At 37.4% G+C, this 14839-nt stretch overlaps 1 protein-coding gene across 4 annotated transcripts in view; it reads left to right on the forward strand.

Moving 5' to 3' along the window:
- The window catches only part of MTMR1 (myotubularin related protein 1), a 71396-nt gene that overhangs the window by 8989 nt on the left and 47568 nt on the right, over window positions 1-14839 (forward strand). Inside the window, exons 3-4 of one of the 4 annotated variants that reach the window (XM_034949811.3) lie at window positions 9987-10010; window positions 12117-12167. The exons of 1 other annotated variant lie outside the window; for it this stretch is intronic. In XM_034949811.3, coding sequence (XP_034805702.1) covers window positions 9987-10010; window positions 12117-12167 — 75 coding nt within the window. The remainder of the gene's footprint in view (window positions 1-9986; window positions 10011-12116; window positions 12168-14839) is intronic. 2 more of the 4 variants (XM_034949814.3, XM_034949813.3) reach the window with 2 other exon arrangements.

Below are 14839 nucleotides of genomic sequence, written 5' to 3' on the forward strand. Positions count from 1 at the left end.
CAAGTGTCTCATATATTTCTTATGCATGATAAAATCTGAAAACCTAGGCTTCCTGAGTTTCTATCTGTTGAAATTGGTGATGGGACCCTGCATTTCTGGTATATTACTAAGAATCTGAATAATTAGCAACTCAGATATTGGAGAATAATTATTTTATTATTTACTCATATCATAAATTGTCAGTCAGCCCAGGGTCAGCTCATCTAAAGTACAGTAAGAATATCGCTGGTATCACGTGACATGAGTTTAGATGGTATGTCCATGGACGTATTTTAGTAGCTATGTAATTATTTTCTTGTGTATTAGAAAAATCAGCACATCAGGCTTGTGATTTAGTAGATGTTATAGCTTAGAGCAGGCAAAGTATTAAAAAGGAATGGATTTTAAATCAATATAAAGATAAATATAAAATTAGTATGGGCAGTTGGCAGATACAGCAAGCCAAACTTGTTGAGGTGGTATGTGAAATGGCAAGTTTGGCAAGCATTGTCCCAGCTGAAAGAGTAGATAGCTATTATACTGAATTGTGTGGCAGCTAAATTAATAAATGCCTGATTTAATACCGAGTCATCCTGAAGATTGGCCTGTTAATTAAGACTATTAGACAAAATGTAATAAAATATTTGTTTTGCTTGTCCCCCCTCCACTACCAACTCAATTGCTTTCATTTTTACTAGGCTAACAAATGGTAAAAAATCTCTCTTGAATTTGTCAGAAATTTTAAGAACAAAATTTGAATGTAATCTTCTGTAGATTAGATGAAATAATACAGTTACAAATGGAAACATTTTTAGGAACTATTAGTAGAAGTGACATCATTGATCACAGCTTCCATTGTTTGGAAAGTAGGACTAGGTTATGAAAAGAGAACATGATGGAGTAGTACAAACAATATTGGTTAGCTTGTGACCTTGTATAGTCTCTGAGGCTCAGTTTCCTTTTCTGGAAGGATAAAGGGGCTTGGATTAGATTATTCACCTCTAAATGCCTTTCTTGCTAGAACATTATTCAATTGTGTTCAAAAGAATTTGATCTGGGCCAGCTTTATGAAAATTAGGACACTATAGTTTTAATGTGATCATCTTCCTTCCTCTTGCTTCATCATTATCATCAGCTCTTCTCTGTTCTCCTTCCCTCACCCACACACACACAGTAGCTATATCTCTTCTCTAAACATTCTGAAGAAAAATGAGAAAATGGAGATGGCCTTATACTAAGTTTAATCATTGGATGGGATAGTACAGTAATTACATTTGGAGGGAAGTCGAAGGCAGAGTATAGGAAAGACTTCATTATGCTTGAGCTGGGTCTTGGTTAACATTTCTTAAATTGGGCCCTAGTCTATGAAAAGGGAAGCTTTAGCATGAACCTTCAAAATCTACTTCTGTAATCTATAGCCTGGCCTTGTGACTTATAAATCAGAGCTTGCAAACTCAGATGCCTTCATGGAACAGTTCACAAATCTAGGCAGACATGGAGGAGTGCTGTAGAGAACTGGAGAGTACAGAATGCCCACCTAACAGCAATTAAATTTTTTTTAAAAACCACAGGCCTCCAGTTTTGTAACCACTGTAATAGATAGAAGAGTGCTATCCTATCATGGTTTTTGTGGGAAATAATTATTTCTTAAAAATGTTAAGATTTAGACTTCTGTTTCTGGAAAAAATGGAGCAAATGTATTTTCTCTTATTCTTCGTACTAAGTACAACTAAAAACCTTGGACATTATCTGCAAAATAAACATAAGAATACTCTGAAAGGTAGAAAAGGCAGACTAGCTAGGGACCTCAAGACCCAAGGAATGACATGGTTGTGAGTTTCCTGGGTTTGTTTTTGCCACGTATGTCCCAGACTCATTGCTGAAGAAACCAGTGAGTCAGAAATGCCAACAGGCGCAGATAAGAAAAGCCTACTCTGTCTAGCCAGAGGACCAGGAAAGGGGCACCTAGCAAAAAGAAAACACACTAACTACTCTACTCCAGCCAAACACCACAGAAAAAAATTATGACCCCACACCCACCCCACCAACAAAGCCAGTTGGGAGAGCCTGGTTTCCACCCTTGCCAGGCTATAATGAGGCATACCAACTCCCTGCAGTGGTGGTGGTGTCAGGGGAGACCGAGTGAAGAGTCATGAGATTCACTGTCATCTATTGGTAGGCAGGTTGCCCCTTCTACTGTGGTGTCAGTAGAGGCCGTATCAAGGGCAACAATGAGGCACCCCTTTTTCTCTCAGCCAGGGAGGTTTCTGTGGAAGCCTAGCTGGGGGCTAGAACTCTCACCCTTGCTCAGCAGTAACGAGGAGCCCTCCACTCTGCAGTGTCAGTGGAGGCTGAGTACGGAACCTGGACTCCTACCCCTACCTAGAAGTAATGAAGTAGTGCCCCTCTTCTGTTGGAGCAGTGTCAGAGAAAGCCAGCTTAAACAGAGGGTTTGAATAAGATCCAGGGTCTTAAAACATAATGCCCCAAATGTGCAGATTTTAATGAAAAATCACTTGTTATACTAAGAATGAGGAAGATCTCAAACTGAATGAAAAAAGAGAATCAAATCAACAGATGTCAAAACTGAGATGATAGAGATGTTAGATTTTAAAGAAGTCCTCATAAAATTGCTTCAATAAGCAATTACAGGTATGCTTGAAACAAACAATGAAAAAAAAAATAGAGAAGTTTCCACAAAGAAATGTAAGAGACAAAGAAGAACCAGATGGAAATTTTAAAACTAGAAAATACAATAAATGAAATAAACTCAAAGGATAGGTTCAACACCATAATAGAGAGGACAGACAAAAAGAATCTGTGAACTTGAAAATTGAACAATAGGAATGACCCAATTTGAATAACAGAGATAAATGAACAGAGCCTCAGGGAATTGTGGGAGTATAACAAAAGATCTAACACTGACGTCGTCAAAGTCCCAAAGGAGAGAGAGGGGATGGGGCTGAAAAAGCACCTGAAGAAGTAATGGCTGGAAGCTCCCCAAATTTGGCAAAACACATAAGCCTACAGATTCAAGAAGCTGAGTGAATCCCAAATGAGAGAAATCCCTTCAAATTCACACGAAGACACATTATAGTCAAATTTCTGAAAACTGAAAACAAAGAAAAAAATATTGAAAGTAGGAAGAGAAATAACACTTTACCTATAAGGAAAATTAATTCTAATGACAGTGGATTTCTCATCAGAAACCATGAAGGTCAGAAGGAAGTGGCACAACATTTTCCAAGTGCTGAAAGAAAAAAATCAACCATGTAAAAATATGCTACAGGAATGAAGAGGAAATCAAGACATTTTCAGATGAAGGAAGACTGGAAGAGAAGTTGTCACTAGCATACCTATCCTAAAAGAATGGCTAAAGAAAGTTCTCTGAACAGAAAGGAAGCAATAAAAGGAGGAATCCTGAGACCCCAGGAAGGAAGAAAGAACACAGTAAGCAAAAAATCCTCCTAAATCTAATAAGTGAGTTTAGTGAGGTCACAGGATACAAGACAATATAGATATAAGATTAATATACAAAAGTGAGTTGCATTTCTATGTACTAGCAACACGTGGGGACCAAAATTAAAAACACAGTGCCATTTACATTAGTATTATAACAATGAAATACTTAGGTATTGTCTTAGTCCGTTTGCTGCTGCTGTAACAGAATGCCACAGACTGGGTAATTTATAAAGAAAATAAATTTTTTACTTTCAGTTCTAGAGGCTGGGAAGTCCAAGTTTGAGGGGTGAGCATCTGGTCAGGGCCTTCCTGCTGCATCATGACATGGCAGGAGACATCACATGGCAAGATAGAGCAAACCTGCTAGCTCAGATCTGTCTTCCTATAAAGTCACCAGTCCCATCATGGAAGCCCTACCCTGATGACCATATCTAATCCCAATTACGTTCCAAAGGCCTTACCTTCAGTCAACATGAATCTGGGGATTCAGTTTCCAATACAGGAAATTTAGGGGACATGTTCAAACCCCTACAGTGGCTGTACCATTTTACATTCCCTCCAACAGTACACAGAGGTTCTGATTTCTTGATGTTCTTGCCAACAGTTGTTATTTGTGATGTTTGTGGTTTTTGTTGTTGCTGTTGAGACGTAGGAGTTTTTTAATATGTTCTGGGTATTAATACCTTGCCAGAGATGTGATTTGCAAATATTTTCTTATGAAATTTTGGGGATGTATTCCAACCATAGCAAGTATAAATCTAATAAGACATGAACAGGACTCATAAGCTGAAAACTATCAAATATTGATTAAAGAAATCAAAGAAGATCTAAATTAATGGAGACACACAGTGTTGTTCATGTATTTAGATGATTCAATATAGGGAAGATGTCACTTCTCCCCTAATTGATATACACATTTAGCACAATTCCTATCAAAATCCCAGAAAGATTTTTTGTAGATACAGATTTAAAACTTATATGGAAAGGCAAAGGAACTGAAGTAGCTGAAACAATTTTGAAGAATAAAGTGGGAAGAATCAGTCTAAATGACTTCAAGACATGCTGTATAGCTACAGTAATCAAGACTATGGCAGAGGTACAGACACATAGATCAGTGGAACAGGGCAGAGAACCTAGAAGTCATCCCACAGAAATATGCTCAACCGATTTTTTTTTTCCACCAAGACATGAAAACAATTTAATGGTTGAAAGATAGGCTTTTCAACAAATACTGCTGGAGTAATTGGACATCTATAGACAAAAAAACAAAACAAAACAAAACCTTGATCTAAGTCTCACATCTTATACAAAAATTAACTCAAAATGAATCACAAACTTAAAAATATAAAACTTTTACAGAAAAAAGAAAATCTTAAGGATCTGGGGCTAGGTAAATCATTCTTCTTAAACTTTACACCAAAAGCACAATCCATAAAAGGAAAAAATTGATCAAAATTTAAAATCTTTTGCTCTGTGAAAAACTCTGAAGATGAAAAGACAAGCTGCAAAGTGGAAGAAAATATTTGCACACCTCATATCTGACAGATGACTAGTATTTAGAATACATACGGAATATTTGAAACGACAGTAAAAACATCAAACCATCCAATTAGAAAATGAGCAAAAAACATGAGGCATCTCAACAAAGAAGATATACACATGGCAGGTAAGCACGTGAAAAGACGTTCAACATCATTTCTCAATAGGGGAATATAAATTAAAGTCACAGTGAGATATCGCTATATCCTATTGGAATGGTTAGAAATTTTTAAAAAGTGACAACACCAAATGTGGAGAACCAGATTATTCACTGATTGCTGATGGGAATATAAAATGGTACAGCCACTCTGGAAACACAGTCTGGCAGTTTCTTAAAAACGAAATGTGCACCTGCCATATGACCAAACAATTGTACTCCTGGGCATTTGTCCAAGAGAAATTAAATCTTATGTTTGCATAAAAACCTGTACATGAATGTTTTTAACAGTTTTATTCATAATCACCGAAAACTGGAACCCACCCAGATGTTCTTCATCAGGTATATTGTTAAACAAATTGTAGTACATCCATGCTATGGACTATATTACTCAACAATAAAAAGAAATAATGATACACACAAGCAACTTGGATGAATCTTAAAGGAATTACGTGAGTAAAAAAATGGCAGTACCAAAAGGTTACATACTGTATGACTTCATTTATATGACATTCTTCAGATGGCAAAATGATAGAAATAAAGATAGATGAGTGGTTGCCAGGGGTCAAGAAGAGAGGAAAGCAGGGAGGGGAGTAAGATGTGGCTATAAAAGGTCAACAGTAGAGTTCATTGTAGTGATGAAATTTTTCTGCATCTTGACTGTAATCAATGCCAATATCCTGGTTCTGATATTGTACTATAGTTCTGTAATATGCTACGACTGAGGGAATTGGGTGACTGGTACATGGAATCTGTATTATTTCTCACAACTGCATGTGGTTCTACAATTATCCCAAAATTTAAAGTTTAATTTTAAATAAGTCAAGATTTTTAGACTGCTGAATGATTCTATATTACATGTAAAAATTTGTATCATTGTATTTATAACAACTGCAAAATATAGTTATACTAAAAAAGATGTTAGAAGTTAACTATTGTGTTTCTTATGTTAGATTTATATAACAACTGAAATATATAGTTATATTTCAGTTATATATATATAACTATTTAACAACCGAAAAATATACTAAAAAAGATGTTAGAAGTTAACTATTATGTTTCTTATAATAAATTTAGTTAACGACAAGATGATGCAGTATGCTTGCTTTCTTAAATAGATTAAGATCACTATCAACTTTTTTTGCACCTTCTCATAGGTTCTTGACATGTTTAGGAGTTGAGGGAGGGGATGTGGGGCATGTGAAAATAGTTGTGGCACAAGTTGGGGCAGCTGAGACTCATCAACTGAAAAAGGTTACTTATCCACCCCAGGTACAATTATCTTAACTGATTTAACCCTGCCAACAATCTGCAAGGGAGGTGCTCTCGACATCTCCCATTTAGAGAAGAGGAGACTAAGATTCCAAGGTGGGTGTGTGGTTCGCCTGAGGTCCTGTGGCCAGTAAGTAGGTGCTGGAGCTGGGATTTCACTCTGGAGTGTGTTCTTTTAACCACTATGCCGACTTACCTCCCTCAGCCTCAGTTTGGCAGATGTTTTCTTAAGTCTTCTAATGAGGCCTAGATACCCCGAATCCTTCGGAGTTGGGAACTGGTAGGGTCCTGGCAGTCATCCCATAGACTCCCCTCATTTTATGTGTCGAAACTGAGGCCCAGAATGCAGGCATTAGGAAGCTCTGTATCATCAGCAAGAGCTGGCTTCCAGGCCTCCTGGCTTACAACCTGTTCTCCTACGGCTTCCATCAGAATCACATTTAAGAAGAAAATGAAGCTCTGTGCATGTGTCTGAAATGGCTTATTTCAGGAGAGGGACATGGTGAACCAGAGAAAACACAATAGGTATCAACTTAGAGACTTTTGGGTAAGCCTCCATTGACCTTCTCCCCTCCACCCCCATACCAGGAACACTGAGGATTTCATGGCAGTAAGTAAAGAATTATGTGAGTTTAAAAGCAGATTATCATCTCACCCCTTTGCACCCTTTTTCAAGTTAGTTTCTCGTTTTAGTGGCAAAGGCCTATTGACAAGGAGTTATAACTCCCATATATGAGGTTTGTGTTAGGCTGTTCTCACGTTGCTATAAAGAAATACCTGAGACTGGGTAATTTGTCAAGAAAAGAGGTTTACTGGGCCCACAGTTCTGCAGGTTTAACAGGAAGCATGGTGCTGGGATCTGTGTGGCTTCTGGGGAGGCCTCAGGAAGCTAACAGTCATGGTGGAAAGCAAAGGAGATGCTGACGTCTCACATGGCCAGAGTGGGAGCAAGGCAGCGGGAGGTGCCATACACTCTTAAATAACCAGATCTCAAAAGAATTAATTCACTAGCTCAAAGACAGCGCCCAGCCATGAGAGATCCACCCCCATGACGCAAACACCTCCTACCAAGCCCCACCTCCAACACTGGGGATTAGAATCCAACATGAGATTTAGAGGGGACAACGTCCAAACTATATCAGGGTTCAATTGCACAATTTGGTTCTGCAGTGGACAATATTTTCATAAAGATTTTGTTGTGAATGTTTTTAGTTTTCAGTTTTTACTATCAATTTATAGACAAAGCATCCAAACATTAATTGTAGTTACAGAATGGAGGTTGGGAGGTAGAGAGGTGGAGGAAGGGTTAGTGGTATTGATTTCTTCAAAAAACCTGAAGGGAGTTAAGAGATATTTAACATTTGAGGGGTCAAAATAGGTTTAGGGCTGTAGTTCAAATGGTTTAATGATAGAGGCGCCAGGCTGAGGCAGTATAGCAGAGTTGTTATGGGCACAAATCCAGAGCCGGACTTCCAGGGTTTAACTGCTTGCTCTGCCACCTTGAACTCAGCCAGATTACTTAAACTGTGCCTTGGTTTTCTCATCAAAACATGGGGCCAGTTATAGGTGTTTTTTCTGTTTTTGTTGTTTTGTTTTGTTTTGTTTTGTTTTTTTGAGACAGAGTCTGGCTCTCACCCAGGCTGGAGTGCAGTGTGTGATCTCGGCTCACTGCAACCTCTGCCTCCCAAGTTCAAGTGATTTTCCTGCCTCAGCCTCCCAAGTAGGTGGGATTACAGGCTCCTGCCACCAAGCCCGGCTAATGTTTTGTATTTTTAGTAGAGACGGGTTTCACCGTGTTGGTCAGGCTGGTTTCGAACTCCTGACCTCAAGTGATCCACTTGCCTCGGCCTCCCAAAGTGCTGGGATTACAGGCGTGAGCCACTGCACCCGGCCATAATAGTTTTTATCTTATAAGGTTGTTCTGAGAATAAAATGAGTTAATACAGTGCTTAGAAGAGTATCTGAAACATAAAAATCATGAGTGTTTTTTATGATGCAGCAGCTGCTGAAGGAAAACAAAAGAACTCAAAATTAGCATTTCAATCAGCAGAGATTGGGAAGAGGGAGGTAGTAGTTTGAGAGTTAATTTTCTCATCTTTTAAAATGGGAGGTTAATAGACACTTTAAAGTTGACAAATCAAGAAATGGAAGCATAACTATCACAATGGAAGCAATTCTCAGAATTAAAAATAGATCTAGTTAAGTGTGGTTATTACTGGGGAATGAAGCTCTGGGAGACTTACTATTTTGAGTTATTACCATAAACATATACTACTTTTATTTATTATCAAATTTCTTGATGTGTAGTTAACAAATGATAAACCTCAAATATTTAAAATATGCAATTTGATAAGCTTTGACAGAAATACACACATTTAAAGCCATCACCACAGTTGAGGTAAACATATCCATCCTCCCAAAAAAAGACACATTTAAGCGTCTCAGTCTGAATAGTCTGTGTTTAGTAACTTATGTATAGACTTTGTCTTTTAGCTATATCATCACTTAATTCAGATACCTTTTAATGACTTCAAAGATTATTTTAATGATAATACAGTGATTTTTTTGAATCTGTATCATGCGATCTTATGCATTCTGAGTGAAACCATAAAGCTAGTAAGAACCTCCAGTGATTCTTTTCTGATTATTTGTTTTCATAGGACATTCAGTGGTCAGAAGATAGGATTTCAGACTTTGAAATGGGGAACAGAGATGGTTAAAATCTTCCCAGGCTATTACAACTATTTGCTTTTTAAAAATTCTGGCCATTCCCTCTGACCAGGGCTTTCTGAGTGTGTATGCTGCATGTTCAATTAGGATTCACAGGCCTCAGGCACAACAAGAATATTGTTGCTAAAATCAGTGTCCCTGCTGAATAAAGCTGGGCTTTCCCTCCTCTCCGGGAACAGCCACTTACCTCTTCCCGCGTGGAGCCCCCCTTTGGCCATGCAGCTGGTGCTGGGGCGGGGAGCGGGCACCCTCCTCTCAGTAGTGGCCACATTGGAGTCCCCAGTATGAATTGGAAATGTAATTTCAATAGAAAGCAGGTTAAGCTTTGCAGGTAACTCAGCTTTATGATACCATCAATGCAATATAGCTGAGCTGTGCTTGCTCTGGGTCCAAGGTGGGGATTTCTGTGGTTTTTTGGTTTTGTTTTCCTGGGCTGGTTTGGGCATATAACTGCCTTTTTTTTTTTTTTTATCATTGGTTTTTGGGGAAAATGCATTCAGTATTCCAAATGGAAACTAATGAACTTTTTGAACACAGCCTGTTCACAATAACTTGTAATAGCACTTGACAGAAGGGGTTTGCGTTTAAGGTAATGTAGTTAGTCTTAGCCTAAGGGCAACATGTTTCTCCAAATCATAGACTTCCCTGAAAATTATAGGACAAATGTGTTAGGATTGATCTGATATTGAATGAAACTTAGAGGGCAAATGTGTTATGATTGATCTTGTTGGTTTTACTTAGAGGATTATGATGTTTCTTAGGGAATGGGCTGTTGAACTTAATGGCATCTTTCACAGGTCAATAGTAACATGTCCATGATGATGATATTCTGTATTTTAACTAACAGGTTTTCAGGAGGCCTGATATAAGGGTAAGGATATTTGGCTTTCAGCGGATGGGCCTCCTACTTGTGTGTGTCTGTGCTTTATCGAACACTTAGTCTATTTAGTGTTCTTTACCTTCTCACTGGTTTTTATGAATCACTCAGATCAATTTGCTCTGCTGTGTTATAGCTTTCAGTGTTCACTAGAAACGCTTTATTTGTTACAATGTTTTCATGTGCGATAAAAGCCAATGTGTGTGAGGGCGGGATGCTAAAATTGTTACCAGTGTGCAATACTGACTTTTGTTGTACTACATGAATTATGACCAAATGGATATTCATGACTGGGGTTATAAGGCTGGGGCTACTGAGGTCTCTTTTAATCTTGTTTATTGTGTAATTCATGCTACAGAATTTAGCAACTAAAAAAAAAAAGGTTAGTTGGCTGTCCTATCTAAGTAAGATTTCAAGTCATGTTTGTGTTTGCATGTTGAATCCAAAAAAGCAGAAGTGCTAATCTTGAAGCTAAATTTAGCAAAATCAATCCCAGTTACTATTTTTTAAAATACAGATATAGTAGGTTACAGCTTATATTTTCCTCATGATTTTCCTTCCCTTTATTTCAGAACATTCATAAAGCAAGACAAAGATTGGTAATGTGCATGCATTTAACAGACATTGAAAATTAACCTATTTCTATTCAAGGAAAACAATGTGGATTTTGATAGTATAATAACTTCAGTTTAAAAGTTTTAATCTTATTGAAGCCAATGAAGTAGTACAAAAATAAGCAAGCTAAGTCTTGTTATTCTAGCTGGTTTTCCTTTGTTTAGTCTTGTTTTCATCATGTTTTCTTTTGCTTGTGGGAATCATTTTCTTTCATTGATTCACATTGTTAAATATTAGTGCTTGGCTTTACACTTGCATGAACTTTGAAATGTTGTATTTTTTGTTCATTGAGTTTTCTGTTTCTAAAAACTTAATTATTCGATTTTCTTTATATTTAAAAAATGGAAATTTCAAAAAACTGGCTGCACTGAAAAATTACACTGCCTTGAAGTATGCTAAACTATACCAACTGTGTACTAAATTCAATCTGATGATAAAATATAAAAGTACATTAAGGAGTTATTGTACTTTATTGACAAAAATGGAAGGTGGGAAATAGTAAATTCTTTTAAAGCTTTACTAGTTCTTCACTGGTTGCCTTTGTAAAAACGATAATCATTGCAACCAAAGTTTCATGAAGCAAAAATATATATAGGCTAAATTTTAATATTTTTAGCCTCGGAGACTTGATAGAATTTTAAAAAGAGATTACAATCTTGTCATCTTCAGTATTCATATTCTTTTTACCAGCTGCTGAATAAAAAGCCCAATTTTTAAAGTTTCAAAAAATAATAGATTCTATAAAGAAATTAAGAACAGTATACCTTTAAAGGGATTGGAAAAAATTAAACATGTGTGGCCTTTTAGCTGTTTCTTGGAAGTGCGTTGATAGAGTAATTAGAAATATTTAATATGATATTGAGTTATAAATCACAGAATTTAATTAGCAATAAGCAATAAGAAACAGACATGTATATATATGTGTGTATACACACACACACTCACACACACACACATATATATATAATCTCCAGCATGTGATATATGCATGTGTGCAGTGGAATTGATCCCTGAGCAATGTAATATGAATACTTACTGTGTTTAAAATACATGTCTATAAACTGCCTTTGTATTTTGGCTTGACTTTGCCCTTTACCAGTTTTCTGTGGTATGCTTTATTTTCTGTGAGCACATTATGTGCCTGTTATTTTGTTTCTTTGCTATATGCTGTCTATTGCTTGGTTTTGAAAAGACAGTACATTCTTTGAAATCCATGATGTTTGTTTGCTTTTCATTTTTCTACCCCAACACAAACACAGAATAGATACTCCATTTTAGGCTGAGGATGCTATAGATGGCCTACATGTTATTTCCTTAACTCCAAGGGGGAAAATGTTGTGATTTGCAAAGTCATGAAAGGTGTGTCGACTTTTACATGCTTACTGTCTCCTTAAAAAAGAAATTCTGTCCTTTCACCTGTCTGTTTGCACGTGTTTCTCTTTCTCCTCTTTGCCTTTTCTTGTCCATGCACCTGGTGCTGTGCAGGAGATTCAGGAAGAACACAATGGCTACCCTTCTGAAGCTGAAGCTGATCAGGTGGCAAGTTCTACGTGTTCATCTGTTTGTAGCTACAGATCGTGTATTTAGAAGCCATTTCATTCTAGACTTCTAGATAATAAGCAAAGCTTTCCAGATGCCTCTACCACAATAGTAGTGCCCTCCTGTCCAAATTTGGTAGATTCCATATGACATTATTTGCAAAAATTGGTTTATCCAACATTTTGTCAACTAGAAATTTGTTTGTCTGTGTTTCTTGGTTTGCCCAGATAGGGTTATTGATGGGGTTAATGACCCTCCATCACGGTAGGATTCTGCAGTGCCTTTACATAGACATAGAGGGGACAGATACATATGCTAAGGGTGCACCTTGAGGGTGCACACTTTGCTTTCTTCAAATATGCATGATCTATGCCCAACACAGTACCTGGTACCATGTAGATATTTGTGGAATTGGTACATATATTAATCAGAATACAAAATTATTCATAGAGTATTCTTGAGTGCTTACTCTGCTCAGTACCTCTAGACCCTCTCTGGAGTCTTTTAAAGCTGCAGTACTTTCCCCAATGCTTATGTGAAACAAAGAGAAGAGCAGCTCCAGGGATGCGTGGCATGCCCCAGGTGCTCAGCTGCACCATTGTCCACCATCATCCAGCCCCACTCTCCTTTGGTGACCCTGGAAGCAACTTGAAGAGCCCAGTTTGAAAGCCACTGCTTTTGGCATGCAACCATTATATAAACTATCCACTGGCGGCTTGGATTCAGGCTGAGGAGAAAAGTAGCAGAGAGGCCAGGGTTGTTGGGTGGGCTGGAGCCCTCAGGAACAAATTCAGGGAGCTGGCAGACTTCGGCTAGACCTTCAGGGTCACTGGAACAAAGTTGGGATGAGGTCATCAGAGGGAATTCCCCAGCTGGGCAACACTTTGAGCCATGGCACCAAGAGGAATGGGTGTGTTTATGAAATCAAATTTAGTTCATAAGAATATTCCATCCTTTGATTGTGCTGAACATGGGTTGGATAAATCAAGGGTCAAATCATGTCCTGTGCAACCTTGTAGTTGCAGTAAAAGCTTAATGTAGCACAAGTGTGAGTCCCTTCTCCTAACAGCAGCTTCATAAAGGGAATCTACTATACTCACCAAAGCAAACAAAAAAACCTCCAAGCTTTTAAAACTCTTCTCCTCTTGAGTTTCTATGCTAAAGCTAAATGTGTTTCTTTTACAAAAGGAATCTCCTACGGGGTAATCTGAAGCAATTGGGTCACTTCTTTGTTTTATTCCAATAGTTGTTCTTTTTTGCCATTTAAAAAGCATGTCCCAGATTTATCAATTAGAGGTTTGCCTTACTATGTCTCACTGACATATAAATGCACGGAAGTTTCAAGCCAAACTTGACATGACTATGGGAAGAGAAGAGAAATGCTTGATTTTCAACTTCTATCTTGAGAGCATTGTGTATTCTTAAAATGGTCCTAATCACCTCTGTCTCCTATATGCAACATTTTATTAGCTAGTCCTGGATTGAGGACTTTAAAATCTTTGATGTGGCTTGCTCTAAATAGAGAGAGTCATACCTTTCCTAAGCTCCTCCAGATTCAGTTGATTAAAGCAGCTTGCTTTAGTAATTATATTTCAAAATAATCTATTTTCACTTATTTTTAACATATAAGAAACTTAAGTCTGTATAATACATGGTAATATTTAGCCATTAAAATAGGCTTTAACACTGTAACATATTGAAGTAATTTAAAACTCTGATATTGATTAAAATAGCTTTCTCACTTCGTGAGATGCTATACAGTTAGTCACTAGTTCAGGCAATAAAGCAGAGTTTCAAATTAAGGCTTCTAAGATTGGAGATCTTTTAGTGTTTCTAAAACCAGACATTTATAAGTATACCTGTTAGTTTATGCTTTATTGCATAAAATATATTTCCAAAACAGATGTGAGTATAAAAATGAATCCATTAATCGTTCTCCACACCTACCCTTAATGTGTTTACTTCCAAAAAATTTTGGCAGAAAATGTCTTTAAAAACCAGTCTGGGCTAAAAATTTGAATTGAATTAACTGTTTGGAGGTAACGATGATTCCTAATCTATATTATTTTAACCATGCATCTTTTGATAAGGAGGAGGATGGACCATGTCATTTTGTGGTCTCCCAGTAGAACTAACATAGCCCTGACCAACATTTAACATTGAATTTGTTATTTATAGTTTGGCTTTCTTCCCTGTATAAAATTTGATGAAACTACTATGTATAGTATTTCTAAATTGACCTTTAGTTCCTTTAATAAAACATAGTGAAATATTCTTGTAACTATGAAAATAATTACTATTTTGAATTTTCAATAATTTAGAATTATAAAAGACATCCATTTAAAAATATTTTGCTTTACAAAATTATGCTGAAAGCGTAGTATTATTCGACCTATTTTCCACTGAACACTAGTGGCCTCCGATGTTAACAGGTGGAAAAAGCAGTCCCGATCAAATAGGTATGAGAAATGCATTATACTGTGGCGCCCTCTTGCGGATTCGGTGTGCATTGACACACTAAAGATGTCTCACTAAAAAAAGCAGATGAGGCCGGGCGCGGTGGCTCGCGCCTGTAATCCCAGCACTTTGGGAGGCTGAGGTGGGCGGATCACGAGGTCAAGAGATGGAGACCATCCTGGCCAACAATGTGAAACCCCCGTCTCTACTGA

This window comes from Pan paniscus, chromosome X (assembly GCF_029289425.2).
Source record: "Pan paniscus chromosome X, NHGRI_mPanPan1-v2.0_pri, whole genome shotgun sequence".
Classification (NCBI taxonomy): domain Eukaryota; kingdom Metazoa; phylum Chordata; class Mammalia; order Primates; family Hominidae; genus Pan; species Pan paniscus.